This window comes from Elephas maximus, chromosome 19 (genome assembly GCF_024166365.1).
Source record: "Elephas maximus indicus isolate mEleMax1 chromosome 19, mEleMax1 primary haplotype, whole genome shotgun sequence".
NCBI classification, from domain to species: domain Eukaryota; kingdom Metazoa; phylum Chordata; class Mammalia; order Proboscidea; family Elephantidae; genus Elephas; species Elephas maximus.
Window position 1 is genome coordinate 19,538,174 of NC_064837.1, and position 20,232 is coordinate 19,558,405.

The following is a 20,232-nucleotide window of genomic DNA, read 5'->3' on the forward strand; positions in this document are numbered from 1 at the left end:
TTGAGAGGCTCCAGGGGCCCATGGAGTTGTGGCTTTGGTATCGCAGTGTTTGCCGCCATGTTTTTCCCGTGGAGAGCATTCCTCAGTTCTTTAGGTTTGACATGTGGCATGCAGAGAGCAACTCAGACTCTGCCTCAGTGAAATACTGTCTTCCAGACGGATCACCCCCAAAAGGAGTGTCCCTGCACAGGTTTCACTCACCTGCCATATCAGACTTTCTTTTTTTTTTTTTTTTTTTAATTCTATGTCAGGCTTTTTTATCAGGTTTCTTTACAAGAGACATACTTTGGCAATGGCTGATTTTTAGTGATCTCTGGAGGAGAAATAATGTTTAACAGAGCCTGAGAGACACATGGGATTTGCCTAGGAGGGTTCTGCATGGACAGCTAAGAATTGACAGTCACATTCTGCCCTTACTTTTTGTTTAAGGTTTGGAATAGTTTGTTTAATATACACCTTTTATTGTAAATGAGTGTGTCAGAGTTGTCTACTGCTTTCTAATCCAACTTCTCAGCCCAGCCCTGAGTAAGGGGCTGAGTGGCTCAGAATGTAACATTCCCAGCACTGTAATCACTGTTCGCGGCTGAGGTGCAGGGCACAGCCCGTGGGTTGTTGCGTTCCGCCTCACATTAACAATACAGCTCTTGTGCAACTGCCTGCTGCTGCTGCTGCTGTTTGGTTTGTTTTTCGTCTTTGGGGTGGAGAAGGAGAGTGGGATAGGTGGGAAGGGTGGTTGTTTGTTTCCTTACTGGTCAGACTCTCCAGGCTCTCTGCTGAGCATCCAGGCAGGATCCATCTGTCTTGGACCGCAGTTCTCTTTTTCTGCTCAGCTGGGGCGTGGGCAGCACAGGCCTGTGCAACTCGTGACAGGCCTCCCGAAGTGCCATGATGGTACGGATCCTCATGGTGCTGTTTGGAACAATACTGGGGTTAGTGCCCTTTTGTTTCTTCTTGGGCATGGGCTCTGAGCTTGTTTCTGGACCTCATGTTCTCTCCTGCTGGTGACTCTAGGTCCTCCCCCTGGTCCCCTTCCCTTCATCCCCCAGCTGACGACTGGTTGAGCCCTCAGCTTCCTGTACTTGATCCCCAGGCAGTGTAGTTCAGTAAAAGTAGTAATTAGGCCTTTTACAAATTTATTTTATTGGTGAAGAGAGTTGGTGGGTAATTGGCTGTAATTCTAACACAGCCAGTTTGGAGATTAATAAAAAATTTAAAAAGAGCAGTTTTTACCAGAAGCAGTGGACCTGTTATTTCCAGCTCTCGACTCAGCCGCAGTCAGAGCAGCGTGGGACCCGTGGTGGACTGTGCTGCTGGGAGGATGCAGAGCTGCGTTCCTTGTTGTTACAGTCTGTGCAGTGCCCGTCCTTGAGGGTGTTTTATGCTGGCATTGGAAAAAAGGAAACCTTGTTTTCCAAGAACTCTGCTCTCTCTCAGCTTGATAAGCATTTACAAATAAAAGCTGCACAATTGAAATTGGCAGTGCGTCCTCATTCTTCTGTCTCTCTGTTTATTTTTTCCCTCATCCCTCAACATGTGTGCTACAGCCCATGGTTATTACACCCTCAAGAATGATGTCCTGGAACTCAGCAAACTCGCACCAAGGTCTGCCTGCCCTGCACTGGGCTGTTTGAAGCTGGCTGAGGCACCAGGGCCTAGTGCTGAGAGGCCTGGTGGATCAGCCTCAGCAGCTCCATCTGTGGCACGTTTCCCTTTTCCCCTGAAGCCACTGCCTGGAATTTTGAGCTCCTCCAGAATTCTGATTGTCAGCTCAATCTTTCTTGTTAGTTTTTGCAGTTAACTTAATTGATTTGTTTACCTCTCCATTGGAGGAGCTCAAAAAGAAAGTGCTTTGGCACTAATCAGGAGCAGCCCTGGCTTTTTAAAAAGATTCTTCTGATCTACAGTTTTATGATACCCAGGGAAGTGAAAAGTTACTATGGCTTAGGCTGGGGTGACTAAGTTCTGGTTTGCCCAGGGAATAGACCCTGTTACGAATTACTAACAGCAGACCTTGTCACTCTCAGAAGTATCCTTGTTAAGCGATAAATTTTAGCATCACCCTGGCTTAGATGAATTTAGCAAAACAACAACAAAAAGACACTAGCTACAAACGTTAATTCTTTGTCTAGAAGTGTAATGGCTTTGTAAGGCCGTGCCAAACCCTGCCCTGAGCATTGCATGCAGATTCCACTGCAGTCATGCACATGTGACCTCAGAAAGAATTGCTGTATCTCTGGCTCTGGGAGAGTGAGCCGGCCTTCCTGCTTGAGTGGGTGCTGGCAAAGCCAACTTTGAAACAACCATGTCACTGGTTTTAGCATTTCTGGTTATCATTGCCTAGTTGGTTGAGTCAGAACCTGGAGTTAGTTTGGTAGGGTGTGGTTTCAGGTTTGCAGACTTCCTGGTTGGTGCCTGATGTAACTGAATACGGTGTTACTTCAGGTTAGTAGTCCTTGTTTTTGCTTGGCTGGTTGGGCTGAACCTGGTATTACTGTTTCCCAAAGAATATTTTTGGTTTGAAAACTGAAGGTCAGCAGTTCGCAAGTGCCTAACTTGAAGCCAGCTCTGTGGTTTGCCTTGTGCCACTGGGCCAGCAGCACTGCAGTCCTGATGGGTTGATCTGCAACAGTATGAAACCACGAACAGTGACTGCCAGACAAAACTCCATCTCACCCCATCTCGCCATCCAACTCGTCTCTCTGCCCAGATCCCCTTTCTTTCTCCTTGTATGTCTGTCTCACTCTTGGTTATGTATTTCACTTTTTTGGGTCTATCTTTTTCCATCTCCCTGTCTCTTTCCATAACAGTTTTTAATAATGTTTTAGTTAGTTCCAGCCTTTTCCCTGAATGGATCCTATTGGAAAATGCATTTGAAAGGAAACAGTTATACACTTCCCTTCCTTTGAAACTCTGTTGGCACCTTTTCCAGTGCAGTAAACCATACAACATGTATTTTCAAAGTTTCCAAACACAGACGTGCTGGCGTTAAATTTATGAAAAATATTTTATTCAGCTGTATGGTAACTGTGAGTTTCAGAGATACTGATCAGATTTGAAATTGGTGCTGACTTTTGGAACTACAACAGGTTTTCAGATCTCTGTGGGAATTATAGCCACACTGGCTCTTAAGGAGTCTGTGATTTGTGCCATGGCCTTTGATTGCAGGTTGGGCAAGAGGAGTTGGGGCAAGAGAGCTAGATGTGGGGATCCCCCAGCCACGCCCAGAGGAGAAAGTCAGTGAGTCATTGAAGAAATATTGTATAGTTCTATTGGGCACAGAGGCAGGAAGTAAATTCCTTCTAATCACAGAAGGTAAATTCTTGATGTTTACTCTAGCCAAGGACTGGAGGTCAAACAATACCTGTTTGTCTGGTTTATCCTTGCTTTAGGGTGTCATGGCTAAGAAGAGTTTATTTGCATTCAAAACAACATGATGTTGCTAATGTCTGTAAATGATTACCTCCCTCTCTCCTATCTTTTCATACCTATGGTCTGATAACAGAAAAAAAAAACGTGTGTTAGAATCAGTTCTGTCTGTTTGAAAGTCTGTGGGTTTGACTGAGGTTTGATTTGGTTCACAGGGACAATGATCCTTCTCAGGGATCCCAGCTGTTTGTTCAGGAGATCCCTGGAAATGCTCTTGGAAGAAGGGGGTTTCTTCCAAATTGCCCAAGCAGCTGGGCTGTGTCTTGGCTCACTTAGGTTTATGTGCTACACCATTTCAGCTTTTTGTTGTTTACCAGCCCAACAGTGGGGGTGCTGCAGAATCGAGATAGATTCTGTGCCTGCTGTCATAGGACAGAAGCTGCTGAAGACAACCCTACAAAAGCTGAGCATCCTGCAGGCCATGTGTCCCGCTCAACTCAATTAACAAGAGTTTGTTAAGTATCTATGTGTCATGTTCTTCTTAACTTTTTTGGTAGCATTTCCTTTTGTTGCCTGCAGACTTTCCAGAAATGGTTTCATTGATCATAACTCTGTATTTTCTTGGTTCTCCCCTTTCTCTCTGCCTATTTCTTGGGTCTTCTCTCTCTTGTCCAGCATACTAAATATCAACATTTACTAAAGACATTTCCTTGGCCCTCCTCTTTTCAGTCTTTTCCCATGGTTGTATTATATATCTCATGGTTTCAACAGTCACCCCTTTGTGGATCACTTCCAAGTCTCTTTACTTCCCTGATCTTTTTCCTGAACCCACATTTGTAACTTTTTGTTGGATATCTTCACCTGGAATCTCAAGGGTGTTCAGAATTGACTCATCCTATTTCTCACGTGTTATGAATCAGGCTCCCCTGGAAGCAGACTCTAAAAATGGAGATTTGTGTGCAGGAAATTGGCGAATGCTCTCTGGTCAACACCTGCGGGGCAGTGAAAGCAGCAGGATGGGGCTGAGGGAGAAGTGGAACTACACTACAGCTTTGTGCTGAGCTGTGGAGCTGGGATGACCCTTCAGAGTAGTCCCAAATTGGTCCCGAGGGGCTGGATCTTTATACACCCCCTTTTTACCCCCCATCACCGGGCATTGGATGAGGGTTACCACTTGGAAGGAGGCGTGACATTGGGGAGGTGCCTTTCCACCCCCCATCACCGGGCATTGGATGAGGGTCACCACTTGGAAGGAGGTGTGACATTGGGGAGGTGCCTTTTCACCCCCCATCACCGGGCATTGGGTGAGGGTTACCGCTTGGAAGGAGGTGTGACATTGGGGAGGTGCCTTTTCATCCCCCATCACCGGGCATTGGATGAGGGTCACCGCTTGGAAGGAGGTGTGACATTGGGGAGGTGCCTTTTCACCCCCCATCACCGGGCATTGGATGAGGGTTACCGCTTGGAAGGAGGTGTGACATTGGGGAGGTGCCTTTCCCCCCCCCATCACCGGGCATTGGATGAGAGTCACCGCTTGGAAGGAGGTGTGACATTGGGGAGGTGCCTTTTCACCCCCCATCACCGGGCATTGGGTGAGGGTTACCGCTTGGAAGGAGGTGTGACATTGGGGGGGTGCCTTGCCACCCCCCATCACCGGGCATTGGATGAGGGTCACCACGTGGAAGGAGGTGTGACATTGGGGAGGTGCCTTTCCATCCCCCATCACCGGGCATTGGATGAGGGTTACCGCTTGGAAGGAGGCGTGACATTGGGGAGGTGCCTTTCCAGCTGAGGGCAAGTCTGAGGGAGGGACTCAGCTGAGAGCCGCTGCTGCCAACGCACTCCTCACAGCTGGAGAGCAAGTGCTTTAGTCCTGGAGGGGATCTGGGCAGCACACCAAGTCCCGCCAAGACTGCTCCTCCTGTGTACCGTTATTTCTGTCATTGGCACCAGTGTCCTCCATGTACTCGTACTATCTTGGCCTCACCATTCCTGGTTGTTTTTTGTTGTTTTATTTTTTTAAGTTGAGGTATAATTTATAAACACTAATGCATAGATGTTAAGCATTCAGTTTAATGGGTTTGACAAATGCCAACCTCACTTCTATTCTTTTTCTTTATCCGGTATGTTAGGAATGTTTTGAAAATAACAAGAACCATCCTGAAATAGCTAATAACTCCGTATTCCACTGTATACATGTACCATAATTTATTTAAGTAGCCTTTTATTCATGCACAGTGTTTTGCATCTTTTCCTGTCCAAACTGTGTAGCAGTGAGTTTCCTCATTTACATCATTTCACACATTATCTTTACCTCTGAGGCTATTTTTCACTTCTTTGACTTATAGTTAACTATGAGAGTGAGTCCTCCTATTAGACTTCTGCTCCTTGAGGGTCCAGTCCATGTCTGATTCTTTGAAAACTAAATGCCTAGCACAGGACCTTACCGGTAGTATTTACTGTTTAGTAAATACTGACCGTATGAAGTACTGTTCAGAAGAGATGAGCTCCAAGGACCAGGCCCTGTGGTAAGTGCTGGGAATTTACAGGAGCCTTTGCTACAGGCTCTGCCCTTGTGGGATTTCCAGTCCGGTGGGGGAGGCTTGACATATTGTAAGTCCTATACTAGGGCAGCTTTAAGCCACGTGCTGGGGAGTGATATGGATAGAAATACTTCCAGAGTCCAGAGGAAGGAGGCCTGTCAGGCAGCACAGTTCAGGTTTTATATATGCTGGTCTTGAAGGAAGGACTTAGATAACAAAGAGGAAGGAGGTAAGCTTGGCAGAGTTGGGGGTAGGAGAATGGCCATTCAGGGACACAGAGGCAGGTTTGCTACGTCATTCACCGTCTCTTGCTGTAGGACTTTTTCTAAAAGAAACAAAGCAGCACTCTATAAATAAACCTGTTAGATATTTTGAAGCAGGCAGAAGCAGGTCAGTTCTGTCCTCCAAATGAAGGAAATATCTTCAAGAAAATGAAGTTGAACTGGTGCTTGAAAAACTGTTTAGCAGGAGGCGTTAATTCCAGAATTATAGAGCTTTGTTCTCTGTACCAATGTTCAAATATAAATTTAGCTTTTTAATCCCCTTGCATTATACCATGCTGTTACATTTTTTCTTTTAGAAATATCCCCATAATGTACATAAATTGAATTTTACAGTCTAGACAGTTCCCCCTTCATATTCATATATATGTGTTTATGTATGTATATATATATATATTTAATAGCATATTTATATCACTGGGTCTATTTAAAACTTTAATTTTTTTAATACCGTATGTCACTTTCGCATTATCTAGGAGTTTTTTTGTTTTGTTTAAGATTTTAGAATTCTTCAGTCCTCATTCTTAATTGATCTTCAGTCATCAAAGGCGGATAGCACTTCAGCTTCATTTTCTCTGCCCCTGCTATCTCTGTCACATAATGAATGTTGGGTAAACAAATGCATAAAACATTAGGGATCTCTCTGTTTAAAGAAACCTTTCATGGATCCTTTTGAAATAAAGATAATCATCTTCTAATTTAGTATTATTTTAACTTAGTTTTACAAAATTTTCTTACAGTAGAATATACCCGTTTATATGCAAAACATTCCTGTGTCTATGTTTTTGGAAACGCATTCTTAGATTGTGACACATACGTATTTTGTCTTACCATACAGAGAACTTTAAGACAATATTTCTTGAGTATCTCTTAATAGTATATAGTAGACGTCCATGTGTTATAAAGACGTTTTCAAGGTTATTGTTCATTTTTTCACACCGTATCCCTTGCATAGAGTGAGTGCTTGTTAAAAAAGACTATTTTTGAACTCAGTGCTAAGAAAAAATTTGTTTTTCCTGAGGAACTGATATTCTTACTCCTTTCCAATAATGACAGCTATACAATTGTTTGTGTTTCCTTTTTTGCTTTGGCTGCCAGGATAATTAGAGGCAAATTTTAAGTTCATTCATGGCTAACTATTAACCCATGTGATGGACATATTTTCTTTTTCCTTAGTCCTGATTTTCTACATCTACTTTAATTATTTCGTTGTATATGATTTTGCTTTAAATTGTCACAAATCTTTTATAGAAAGAGGCATAAAGGGATAGATATGACCAAAAAAATTTAGATTTTGTTTAAGGTGATGCATATGGGTTTCAGTAAGTATTGTTTACAAACTGAACAGTCAGCCAACTGAATACAAATTTGGAAGGGCTGTTACTGAAGTGGGTGTCTATTCTAGAGCCTTTGGGTCAGGAAGCTAGCTGGGTACCTTAGTGAGTTTCAGGTCACCTTCATTGAGTGCTGCCTTTCTCACTTTCTTCCTTGGCATAGTTGCTTTACTTAGCTATTGTTCTGCTGACCTCTCTTTTACTTTAAAACTACATGTACCAGAGTGGGATGGGGTTGGTTGAAGTCATTACTTGATCTAGTTTGGGCATTGATTTTGGGTTGTGAAGCTTTGGGGAGCCATTTTAGGGTGATTGCTGGGTCAGAGCTAGATGAATATGTAGACTTAGATATTCATGTAGAATCCACCCAAGAATTATGTCTTGTCATGGGTCTCATATTTCAGTACTGATCCCCTCAAAGTTTGTGTAGTGGTTCTAATCTTCTTTGCATTCTGGAAGCTTCTTGAAAGAGCTAACTTCTCAGAAGGAGTCTAAGAGAGAAAGATATATACCTCCCTCCTATCCTGGGTACCTCTCTGTCCTACCTATCTTAAAATTGTTTTATTTTGGCATTTAGATTTGCAAACCCTGTCAGATCCTTTTTATAATCCGTCAGGAAGCCGTAAAATGAAGAAATATTGAGTTAATCTTCTAAAACAGAAGCAGGGCAGCTCTCTGCCCCTCTGCCTGCCATATCAAAGGAGCTTTCCCTGAATCAGGATGTCTGCAGGCATTCTCTCTCACTACCTTTCACTTTAGGCCAAAGTACTCCTGAAGCTTCATACCCACAGAGACGGGTTTCAAGCTGTTTGTCTGAATCAGCTGCCAAATCTGTGCCCGCTCTAACAGAGGAGATATAGCTGTATTCATTCCTTCTCATTGTTGCAGCGAAACCTCCTTTCTAGGTTGGCTAATGGGTATGCCTCTTAGGAAGCCTCCTTTACATCTCTTGACCTCCATGACTTTAAATAACCTCTGACAGAAGACACCCCAAATCTGCTGCATGGAATTCCATCAGGATTTACTTGCCCGATTTAATTATGGAGCTACCACTTTTTTCTACCCCTCCTCCCCACAAATGTTGAGAGAGAGGCACGGTTCTCAAAACCTCTGGCAAGCAGTGGAGAAGCAGAAACTCTGTCCTACAAGATCTACGTGTAATCCTTCCAAATGAGGTGCTGGAATGGTAGGCCCTCTTTCCTGGTTCCCATTACTCAGGGTCTTGTATGTTGCCAGCAGCCATTCAGCTACAGCAGCTCTGGCTGCCCATGAGGGGGCATGCATCTGAATAACCCTGGAATCAGACAGGAAGTTCTGAGTGACAAAAATACCAACCCAGAGACACAACCAAGGTGGAAATGGCCAGTGTGTGTTTTGACTGGTGCTTTTTTATTTGTTTATTAATTTTCCAGGAAATCTATAGGTATACCGTTCCTAAAATTGTATGGCTATTTCCTCAGAAAAGCTAAACGCACATTTTAAAAGGTTTCTGTTTTTCCTTGTAGAGAGTAGAAATGGGGTTTGCTGTTTATCTTGCGAAGACGTATTGATAGAGCCTCTGGGATATTTCTTGGCCCTAAGGCCCCACATAAAGGAGGAGGGAAAGCCAAGCTGTCCTCTAGAGAGGGCCTTGAACTTGTGGAGATTATTTTCTCACCCTCAGAAGGTAGCAGTTTTTTTGTAATGCTGTAAAAAGCTTTGGAATCAACCAGATTGAGGGTTTGAATTCCCCACTTAGCCGTTTACCATCTGTGTGACCTTGATGAAGAATGCTAACTTAACCTCTCTGTGGCGTAGTTTCCTTGTCTATAAAATGGGGGTATTAATGCCATTTGCGGGGTTTTTCTGAGATATAAAAGAAGTTAGATAACATGCAAAACACTTTGTTTAGGGCCTTGGTATATACTAGGCACTCAGTAGGTACCCAGTTTTCTTTCTCTAAGTTAAAAAATCTTTTTAACAGTTTTATTGAGGTATAATTGATATACTTTAGACTGTATGTGTTTAAAGTGTAAAATTTGATGAATTTTGCCATGTGTATACATTTGTGAAATCATCACCAAATCAAAATAGTGAACATATATCCAAAAATCAAATCAAACCCGTTGCCGTCAAGTCGATTGAGACTCATATTGACCCTATAGGACAGAGTAGAACTGCCACATAGGGTTTCCAAGGAATGGCTGGTGGATTTGAACTGTTGATCTTCTGGTTAGCAGCTGAAAGCTTAACCATTATACCACCAGGGCTCCGAACATATCCAGCCCCCCAGAAAATTCCTCCATATCCCTTTGTAACCTGTTCCTCCCTAAACCTTTATCCCTCAATCCCCAGGCAACTGCTGATCTGCTTTCTGTCACTGCATTTTTTTGGAATTTTTATGTAAATAGAATTATATAGTACATTCTCTCTTTTTTTGTGTGCGGGGTACCTTTTTTTTTTTTTTTTTACCAACGTAATGATTTTGACATTCATCCACGTTGAATGATTCAGTAGTTTGCTCCTTTTCACTGAGGAGTAGTATTCTATCGTAGGGCTATATCACAGTTTGTTTATCCATTCACTTGTTCATGGGCATTTGAGTTTTTCCCCAGATTTTGGCTATTAAGAATAAAACTGCTATAAACTTTCACATGTAAGTCTTTGTGTGATCATGTTTTTACTTCTTATGGGTAAATACCTCGAAGTGGAATAGCTGGGTTGTCTGATAAGTATGTGTATTGACTTTTTAAGAAAACTACTCATCTGATTCCCAGTGTGGTTTTACCATTTCATGTTCCCAAAGCAGTGTATGAATGTTCCAGTTACTCCACATCCTTGTCAGCACTTGTTGTTGTCCGTTGCTCTTTTTGATTATAACCACACTAGGGGGTGTGAAGTGGTATGTTGTGGTTTTGATTTGCATTCGCCTAATAATAGGGTAATAGGTTGCTATGAGCTGGAATCGACTTGCGGGCAACGTGTTTGGTTTAATAATAAATGATATTGAGCATCTTTTCATGTACTTACTTGCTATCCATATATCTTCCCTGGCCCCTTCTTTGTTTCTCTTTTTATTAAGCCACAGGCTTTCTTTATTTATTCTAGATACATGTCCTTTGTCACATGTGTTTTACAAATATTTTCTCCCAATCTGGGCTTGTATTTTTATTTTTATCTTTTGAAAAGCAAACCCCCCCCTTTTTTTTTTTTTTTTGATGATGTTACCTGTTGTTGGTTTGTTTTTTGTTTTTTTAAGTTTAATACTTATTGGCAAAGGGACAGTTGAACAGAGTATTGCAGCTGATGCTGTCAGTTAAAAATTTGATTAATGGTTCAAAGCAGCACAACATTAAATCTGCACAAGAGACAGGGCTAAGGCTCATGTTTTAAACAACTTTTTTTCCCCGACTGCCCTTGTTTGAAGAATCCACATACCACTGACTTTGAAATTTGTAACTTTAGTTTTTGAGCAGGAAGAACATGTTTAAACAGCTCATTTAGCTTCTGCAATTTGTTCTTCTTGTCGTCTTCCTTCACTTTCTCATCACCTCTGCTTTATGCTGCTTTCCGTGGATTTTCTGATCTGATGAGTCATAGACTTAATGATGACGTTCTCTTGTTTACTCCTTACTCCCTATACAGAAGTTTGGACTTCAGTGAACTTTCCCTTCATTTTTTGTCTCTTCCTTGGGTTGCCCCCAGCAGTTCCTTGCTCAGGTCAGGTAAGGGGCCACACAGCTGGGCATCTCCAGCTGCTCAGTCCAGGCAGCACCAGATGACAGAGGGCTGCAGCACCTGCACAGGATAACCAGCCACACTGTTAATTGAGAAAGTTTCCCCAAAATGTCTAAGTAGCCCTTTTCTGTGTAAAAGAAAAAAGTTTCTAGAAACCTGTGGCAGATCATTTTGGGCTTTGTTTATTTGCTGTTTTAAACTTTTTATTTTAAAATAATTATGGATTCACCACAGGGTTAAAAAAAAAAAAAGTATACAGAGAGGTCCCATGTATCCTTCACCTCTCCTTCCCCTATGTTGACATCTTCCATAACTATAGTACAATATCAAAACTGTGTAATTGACATAGGTACACAATGCTCAGAGCTTACTCAGATTTCACCAGTTATACATGCACTGTTCGTGTGTGTGTGTGTGTGTGCGTGTGTTTCTCTGCAGTTCTGTCATACGTGTAACTTCATGTAACTACTACCACAGCCAAGATGCAGAACTGTTCCATCACTACAAGGCTCCTTCATGCTACCCCTTTAGAACCATCCCTACCCTCTTTTGTGCCCAAATCCTAACCCGTCTCAACCATTAATCTGTTTTCTAGCTCTATAAATTTATTATTTTAAGAATATTTTATAAATGAGATCATATAGTATGTAACCCTTTAAAATTGGTGTTTTGTACTCAATGTAATTCCCAGATGATCTCTCCAAGTTGTGTGTATCAGTAGTTTGCTCCTTTTTATTACTGAATAATATTCAATGGTATGGATGTACCACAGTCTGTTTAGCCATTCACCCATTGAAGGACATTTGGGTTGTTTCTAGTTTTTGACTATTACAAATAAGAAAATTTGTTTGCATAAAAACCTGTACATTTCTCTGGAATAAATGCCCAAGAGTACAATTGCTGGGTCATATTATAAGTTTGTTTTTAGTTTTAGAAGAAACTGCCAACCTATTTTCCAGAATTTCTGTACCATTTACATTCTCATCATCAGTGTATGAGATCTAATTTCTCCATATCCTTGCCAGCCAGTGGTGTTACTGTTTTTTATTTTAGCCATTCTGATAGACGTGTAGTTATCTCTCATTTGCATTTCTATGTCTAATGATGTCAGACATCTTTTCCTCTTCGGTGAAATGTCTGTTCATGTTTTTTGCCCATTTTCTAACTGGATTGTTTCCTCACTGTTAAATTTTGAAAGTTCCTTATATATTGTAGATACTGGTCCTTTGTTGAGATGTAGTTTGCTAATATTTTCTCCTAGTCTGTAATTTCTCTTTTCATTCTCTTATATGGTCTTTTGCAGAGAAATAGTTTTCAGTTTTTCATGAGGTCCAGTTTATCAGGTTTTCCTTGTATGGATTGTACTTTTGGCATCAAATCTAAGAACTTTCTGTCTAGTCATAGGTCCTGAAGATCTTCTATTCCCCCCCCCAAAAGTTTCATATTTTGCATCTTCATCTATGATCAATTTTGAGTTAATTTTTATATAAGGTATAAGATTTAGGTCAAAGTTTATTTTTTTTGCCTGTGGATGCCTGGTTGCTTCAGCACTGTTTGTTGAAAAGGCTATCTTTCCTTCTTTGAATTATTTCGCACCTTTGTAAAAAATCTGTTGAGCATGTTTGTGTGGGCCTATTTCTGGGTTCTCTGTTCAGTTCCATTGATCTGTGTGTCTCTCCCGCCACCAGTGCCATACTGTCTCGATTAATATATATAGTAAGCCTTAACGTTGAGAAGAGTGGTTTCTCCTACTTTATTCTTTTTCAGAATTGTTCTTAGCTATCCTAAGTCCTTTTGCCTTTTCATATAAATTTTAGGACTCTTGTCTTTGTCTACCAAAAAAAAAAAACCTTTGCTGAGATTTTTATAGTAATTGTGTTAGACCTGTAGATCTGTTGGGGGAGAACTGACATCCCTACAAGGCTGAGCCTTCCCGTCCAGGAACGTGGTGTTACAGTTGCTGTTGAGTCGTCTCTGACGTGATGCCCGTACGTATTACCTAGTGAGATGTTGCCTGGGCCTGTGCCGTCTTCACAATCATTGACGTGTTTGAGCCCGTTGTTGTAGCTGTTGTTTAAATCCATCTCACTGAGGGTTTACCTCGTTTTTGCTGACCCTCTACTTTACCAACCATGCTGTCCTTTTCTAGCGATTGGTCTTTCCTGATGGTGTATCCAAAGTAAGTGGGCCAGAGTCTCACCGTCCTTCCATCTGAGGAGCATTCTGTATTTATTCTGAGACTGATGTGTTCATTCTTCTGGCAGTCCATGATATATACAATATTCTTCATCAACACCACAATTTGAATGCATCAGTTCTTCTGTCTTCCTTTTTCATTTTCTAGCTTTAGTATCGTATGAGGCCATTGAAAAAACTATGGCTTGGGTCAGGTGCACCTTAGTCATCAAAGTGACATCTTTGCTTTTTAAAATTTTAAAGAGGTCTTTTGCATGCTAAGTCTTTCCAGTTACTTGTCTCCTTTGATTTCTTTCATCAGCATTTTAAAATTTTCAGGGCTTAGGTCCTGTATGTGCTTCGTTAGATTTATAGTGAAGTATTTCACTTTCTTTGGCACTATTGTAAGTGGTATTGTGTTTTTTATTTCGGTTTCACTTATTTGTTGTTATGTCAGAGCTTTTTGTGCAGAACTGCAGTTGGAGTAGTCTGAGGTTTTCCTATTCATAGTAGAGGAGAGAGGAGCATCTGAAGTGTGGAGTCCTGAATCTCCGGGATTTGAAAACTGAGGTGAGGAATTAATATGGGCATGAGAGCAGACAGACTTTGATTTAAATTCCAGTTCTGGCATTTTCTAGCTTTGTGACCTTGGGCAAGTCATTTAACTTCTCTGAACCTGTTTCCTCAATTGTCAAAAAAGGAGAATAATACTTCCTGTGCAAATCTTTTGTAAAGCTTTGAGATAACGTATGCAAAGGCTCTGTGCCTAACATAAATCTCAATGTATTTCAGTTATTATTTCTGGCCGCAGCGGAATTGTGGTGCCCGTGGTTAGGATCCATAAATGAGAGAGTCAAGTGTGCCTACTTTTATGAGCAGCAAACACTTCTTGAACCCCTTCATGGTGCTAATATTCAAAGAAATGAAGTCTTGACATAGCTCCTGCCCTCAAGGGGCTTATACTTCTGTTGGGGTAAATGTGCTATGTGTATAAAAATTCTAGGACAAGGCCTTGCTTGTTAAGTTCCACATGTATTAGGGCATACAGTGGTGCATCAAAGAGCTTTCTCTTCCTTGGTTTTGTTTGCTCTTTTGTACCCTGTTAGTGTGGTGGCTTCTGGATGTTGTTGATGAGAGTATGTGTGGGAATGGGAGGGGATGTATACAGATTTAAGGTAAGGCAGTCATGTGGGAATATGTAATTAATTTTTATACTTTCCCCCAGTAAACCATCGACCCTTTTTATGATGTCATGAGGGATTCCTTAATTTTGCAGCTGCTTCCTGATTACGTCAGAGAGGAGCCTCTCACTCCACAGCCTGGAGCAGCACTCGCACAAGAATTGGAAACAAATGAAGTGCTGAATATCTAATGGCTTCCACAGGGAGAGCCATTTCAGACTTCTCAGGCCTCCTTATGCAAGGTCTTCCTCAAGCATTTCTGACCCCCTGAAGTGTCTTTGTTCTGGAAAGACAGGACTTGGCCCAGAGCCAAGTGGGCGGGAGCCTGGGGGCTTCTTGATGCATACCTCCTTCCCTCCAGGTGTTCTGGCCCTTTCCTAGATCTTATTTGGTGGGTGTTGGGTTGGTGGTTTTATCCTTCTTGAGGTCTCAGGATTCTCTGGAACCCATATCAGTGAGAGGCCTCTACCTGTTCCAGCAGTCTTCATTCCGTCCCTCTCCCTCACCTCACCCCACCAACATCATCTCCACAATCTGTTGGCTTTCTTTCTGCAACATTTCTCATATCTGCATGCTTTTCCGTTCCCTCTTCCATCTCTCATAAGAAAGAGGATACTTTTTTTTTTTTTTATTAAAAGCTTATGAAGTGCTATGCGTTAATTTCTCTTAATGCAAACAAGTTCATGCCCTCTGTTTTCCAGCTGATCTCCCTCGCTGTTAACTTTTTCCACCTACCTTGAGCTGTTCTGAACATTCACCACTACTTTATTCAGAAACCTTGAGTACACACCCCACTCACTGCCTATTGAGTCCAAGTCCATGTTCCTTATTGTAACATTCCAGGCCCTCTCTTTTGTGGTCCCAGTCATATGTCAGGCAGAGTACAGTGCTGGTCATCTGGAAAGATGCCTTATTGTATTCCTACCTTTAGGAATCGCTGGTTGGTGCAAACGGTTAACACACTTGGCTGCTAACTAAGAGTTTGGCCTTTTGAGTTCACCCACAGGCTCCTCAGAAGAAAGGCCTAGTGACCTACTTCCCAAAAATCACCCGTTGAAAACCCTGTGGAGCACAGTTCTGCTCTGACACACATGGGTTCACCATGAGTTGGAATCAACTTGATGGCAACTGGTTATTCCTACCTTCGTACTTCTCTCAGGAGGTGCAGTCCCTCCTTTATACTGCCAATTCCATCTTTGTTCATCTTTTGCAACCCAGCTCAGAAGTTGTCTCTGCCACGAAACCTCTGATATATATCTAATATAATATGTCTGAGATATACTCTATACAGAATTATTTCCTTTCCCTTTGATGACAGAAAGCATCTTCCGTCTTCCCTATGGCATGTCTTGAATTGTCTTGAATTACAGTTATTTGGGTATGTATGTATTTGTCTTAAGCTGGGTTCTCTAGAAGAGTAAGACTGGTGAAGTGTGTATTTATAAATATATATACAGAGAAATTTATTTCGAGGAAATTGCTCACACAATTATGTAGGTCTGGCAAGTCCCAAATTCATGGGTCAGACGTCAGGCTGGAGGGTTCTCCTAACTCATATGGTTGCAGGGGTTGATGAACCCAAAATCAGGTCAGATGGCAGGCTGCTGGCTCACATCCCAAGAACTGGAGGCCAGGGGATAGCAAATTGGATGCAGGATTGAGAGAGGGTGAGCTTTGCCCAAAAATCCATATATGTTGGATGCAGGCCACACCTCCATGGAAACTCCTATTTAAGTTGATTGGCTGCTCACAGCAGATCACATCATGGATGATGATTACATCATACCTGGTGAACCACTGAGAATCCTGGCCTAGCCAAGTTGACATATAACCTTAACCATCACAGTATTTTTTCTGTCTTCCTCATTAGATTATCATCTTCTCACAGACAGCATCCTATTTTCCTTTATATCCTCCACAATTGGGCACCCAGTAAATGTTTTTGGAATGGATGGGAGAGATCACTTTGTTAGAAGATTGGGATTTCTTTTGCCCCACATCTACAGGTGCCCGCTTTTAAAAGACCTCTAGAAGAAGTCAGAGTTGTACAATCCTGGAAAAACCAAAGGGAGTAGCAAGCATGACAGTAGGGGCTCTTAGGGAGGAAACATTACTTTTCACATTCCTCTGTCTTGTCTTGGCTGTACCGTGTTCAGGGATGTGTCATGGCTCGCCTTACACCCAGCCGGCCTGTGTTCTGCCATTGTGCATGAATAATTTGCTTGGGTGTATCGCGCCTGATTCTTCTGACTCATTCACTCTCTTTCTCGGAGAATAAAATGTTGCCCTGTGGGCATAGACATCTCTGCTTTTGCTCTGAGATTTGGTCTTGTCTTGTTGCTATGCACTGAATGCCTCCTCCACCTCCTCGTTAGCCAGCAGCTGCCACAGGGAACTCTGGCTCAAGCAGCAGCAGCAGAAAGATGCTCTCACTGCCCACTTCCTGTAGACAAGGAGGTTTTGGTGGGCTGATCAGGAACTGTGCCAGCCCTGTGTCTGACTAGTGACTGACTCATGAGAAAATCAGCCTTGTGTCTTGAAAGATAAGAGCCAACAAATCACCCCCAGGTGGTGGTAGTTTGGAGGTGACTGACCATTGATTTCCTCTCTTTGGGAGGACATGGTAGGGAGGGACTCAGTGAATAAGTGGTCTTGCCTGCATTTTTCTCCAGCTATTAGTGGAGCAGCCAAGCAAATAGTTGGTTAGTGGACCCTCCCCCCCAAAAAAACCCAAACCCACCGCCATTGACTTATTTCCAACTCTTGGCACCCCATAGGACAGAGTAGAGCTGGTCTGTAGGGTTTTCCAAGGCTGTTAATCTTTACGGAAGCAGACTGCCATGTCTTTTTTCTGCGATGTGGCTGGTGGGTTCAAACTGCCAACCTTTTGGTTAGCAGCCAAGCACTTTAACCACTGTGCCACCAGGGCTCCTTAGTGGACCCCAAACTTGTTGCCGTCAATTCCGACTCATAGCGACCCTATAGGACAGAGTAGAACTGCTGACTTTTTGGTTAGCAGTTGTAGCTCTTAACCGCTATGCCACCAGGGTTTCCTAGTGGTCCCTAGTGCCCTCTAAATCCCTTCTGCTGTCAGGGTATCGGATTTATATATCATCTATCCTGTGTCTTCCCATCATTACTCCTCATCTCATCCTCTTGCCAGGAAGCTAGCTGTATGCACCAAGGGAGCTCTGCTTATCCCATTGCTGCCAGATTTTTCTGTGACCAGCCAAACCCCATCCATACGGATACTGGTTTCCTCTAAATCTCTCCCTGACAAAAACTGCCCTGTTCCAGGAGTCGATCAGATGTGATGGTTCTGAATCACTGTCTTTTGGCTAGGCTTACCGGGCCCAGGCAGGTGGGCCTGCCTCCTTCCCCTGCTCTCTGCTCTCCACTGCTCCTGCCTCACTCCCATTTCCTGCAGGAGGATGCTTTGCCATCCTGGAGCCATCAGGCACAGCTTTGCTTTGGCAGCACCGTCGCACACACACTGGTGGGAGAGGGGACGTGTTTATCACTTTTCCTGGAGATTATCTGTTTAAGCACTTCTCTGACAGTTACAATAACAAGGGCAGTGTGTTGTGTTTCCCAGCAGAAGGACACTTGCTGTTGAAAGATGTATAGCACTAATTAGAAATACATAACATCCGGCCACATGGCAGCCTTCTCCCGGCCGCTCCATTTCCTGATTTCATACAACTTTGACGACAGTTGGTTTATGTTTTCCATGAATATGTTCTCAGAAAAATGAGAAAGTCTCACTGTTGCATAGGAACGAGAAGACTATTTTTGTCTTGAGCAGGTATTTGGCCACAGGAATACCAGAAGCTGTGGTCACCTGCCCAGCTAAGAGCATGTGGGAAGGGGCAGAACCAGATTCAGACCTCAGGTGACATTCTTGGTAAGAAATATTTCCATCTGACTTCCTTAGCCAAAACCATCCCCCAAACCCTTGAGCAAGCCTGCTTTTGGAAAGAAGGGGAAAGGCTGTTTCACAATGTTAATGAATTCTTCAGCTCATGTCAGGCTCCTGCTACCTGACACAAAGCCAGAGGAACCTAGGCAAATACCAAGGCAACAATGCCTTTTCCTTCCCCACCCTGCATCACTTGTTGGCCCAGCCCAGCCCCAGTCTAGGGATATATATGACCATTCATCAGACTAGGGACAGTTTATTAGAGCTAGCCCCAAAGTGGGTGGACTCTGGAAATCTAGATGCTGTTTCCCTCTTGAATGCTTCTCAAGGAGTAGCATCTTATGACTGCTGGCCCACAGAGGCCTAAGTGAAGTGAAGAGCATCTTTGAAGATACCATAGCACTCAATGCAATATTTCTCACTTGAGGCACTGGCTCCAAGTTGCCATGGTTACCTGGGTAAATCACTCTTCTTCATGCAGTTGACAGGGCCTAAGGTTGTAGATACCATGCTCTTTCTGTATTTGGATTCTCCATAATACCTAGCACAGGGTCTGGCACATTATAGATGTTCAGTATGTGTCTATTTGTGGTGCCACTGAGCCACAGAGAAGGGCAGGCCTTTCCTATGCTCTTAAGAAATTCATTCTTCCCCTTGAACCTTACCCCCCAGCTTGAACTCTGAGAAACACTCTAGCCTGAGGTTGTCATTGTCATAAAATAGAAATGGGCTTGATGAAAGTAATCTCCCTTAGCCCCATCTTATGCTTATTCAGGCTAATGAGAGTGTCTCATTGGAATTGTAGCCATGTGCTTCTCAAAATGCCAGTGTCTTGGTGCTCAGACACTTTCTCCATCCCCTCTAGCTTTCTGTGTGCAGGTGACTTCTGCCTGGGATGCCCAGTTGATGAGGGGCACTAATGTTTACTCTGTTTCAGCTACCAGGATGTGGCCTTCACTTGTTCTGTCCAGGTTTCCTCTGTTTTGGACTCAGTCCCGACTCCAGGCTTTGTTGCTAGTTAGAGGCAGGCTACTGGCAGGGCTTGCCAAGGGCCTGGACTGAGCTGGGGCAGTACTGGCAGTGCTGCTGCCTATAGTAAGGAATGGAGAGAAGTTGACAGCTTTGCTTGGGATAGCTTATGCATATTCCCCTCCCTGCTTTCCACCCTGCCTCTTCTTCGATCTTGGATGTTTTTCTGCCTTAGTAACCGAGGTTTAAGACTTTACCAGAAAAAATATGAGAGTAGTGGTCTGTTTTGATCCCATGAATTGTTACTACTTCCTTACTGCCTGCCACAGAGTTAGAGACTGACATTTGGGATCAGTGGACATCTGGAAAGATGGCGAGAAAGCCACAATAGAAGAATGACTCCACTGATGCTATTCTTATGTTGGGACCTTCTGAGCAGCAGCGTTTGCCTTCTCACTCCCAGGGCTTTCCACAGTGGTTTGGGGCTTACTTTGTATACTCTAGTCACATTTACTCCTGTGGTGAAGACTGTTAGGGATAACTGTGGTTGGTGTAGCATCTCCTGGAGTAATGACTTCAGTTAGGCCCATTGACAAGTCTAGTGAGCTGAAAAGAGAGGGCTCCCCATTGGCTATTGAGGTTAATATGCAGGCAGGGACAAAGATCAGACATGTGGCTAATTATCTTTTTAACACTTAGAGATTGTGAGAGTCCTCCTGTATTACAGGGGGAATTAATAGATTAACT

At 42.9% G+C, this 20,232-nt stretch overlaps 1 protein-coding gene across 6 annotated transcripts in view; it reads left to right on the top strand.

Annotated features, from left to right (window-relative positions):
• SMG6 (SMG6 nonsense mediated mRNA decay factor) overlaps positions 1 to 20,232 on the top strand; it is a 235,631-nt gene that overhangs the window by 75,018 nt on the left and 140,381 nt on the right. The window contains exon 2 of one of the 6 annotated variants that reach the window (XM_049860655.1): positions 18,403 to 18,501. The exons of the other annotated variants lie outside the window; for them this stretch is intronic. Within the exon in view, the coding sequence (XP_049716612.1) occupies positions 18,403 to 18,501 (99 nt within the window). The remainder of the gene's footprint in view (positions 1 to 18,402; positions 18,502 to 20,232) is intronic. 6 annotated transcript variants of the gene reach the window in all.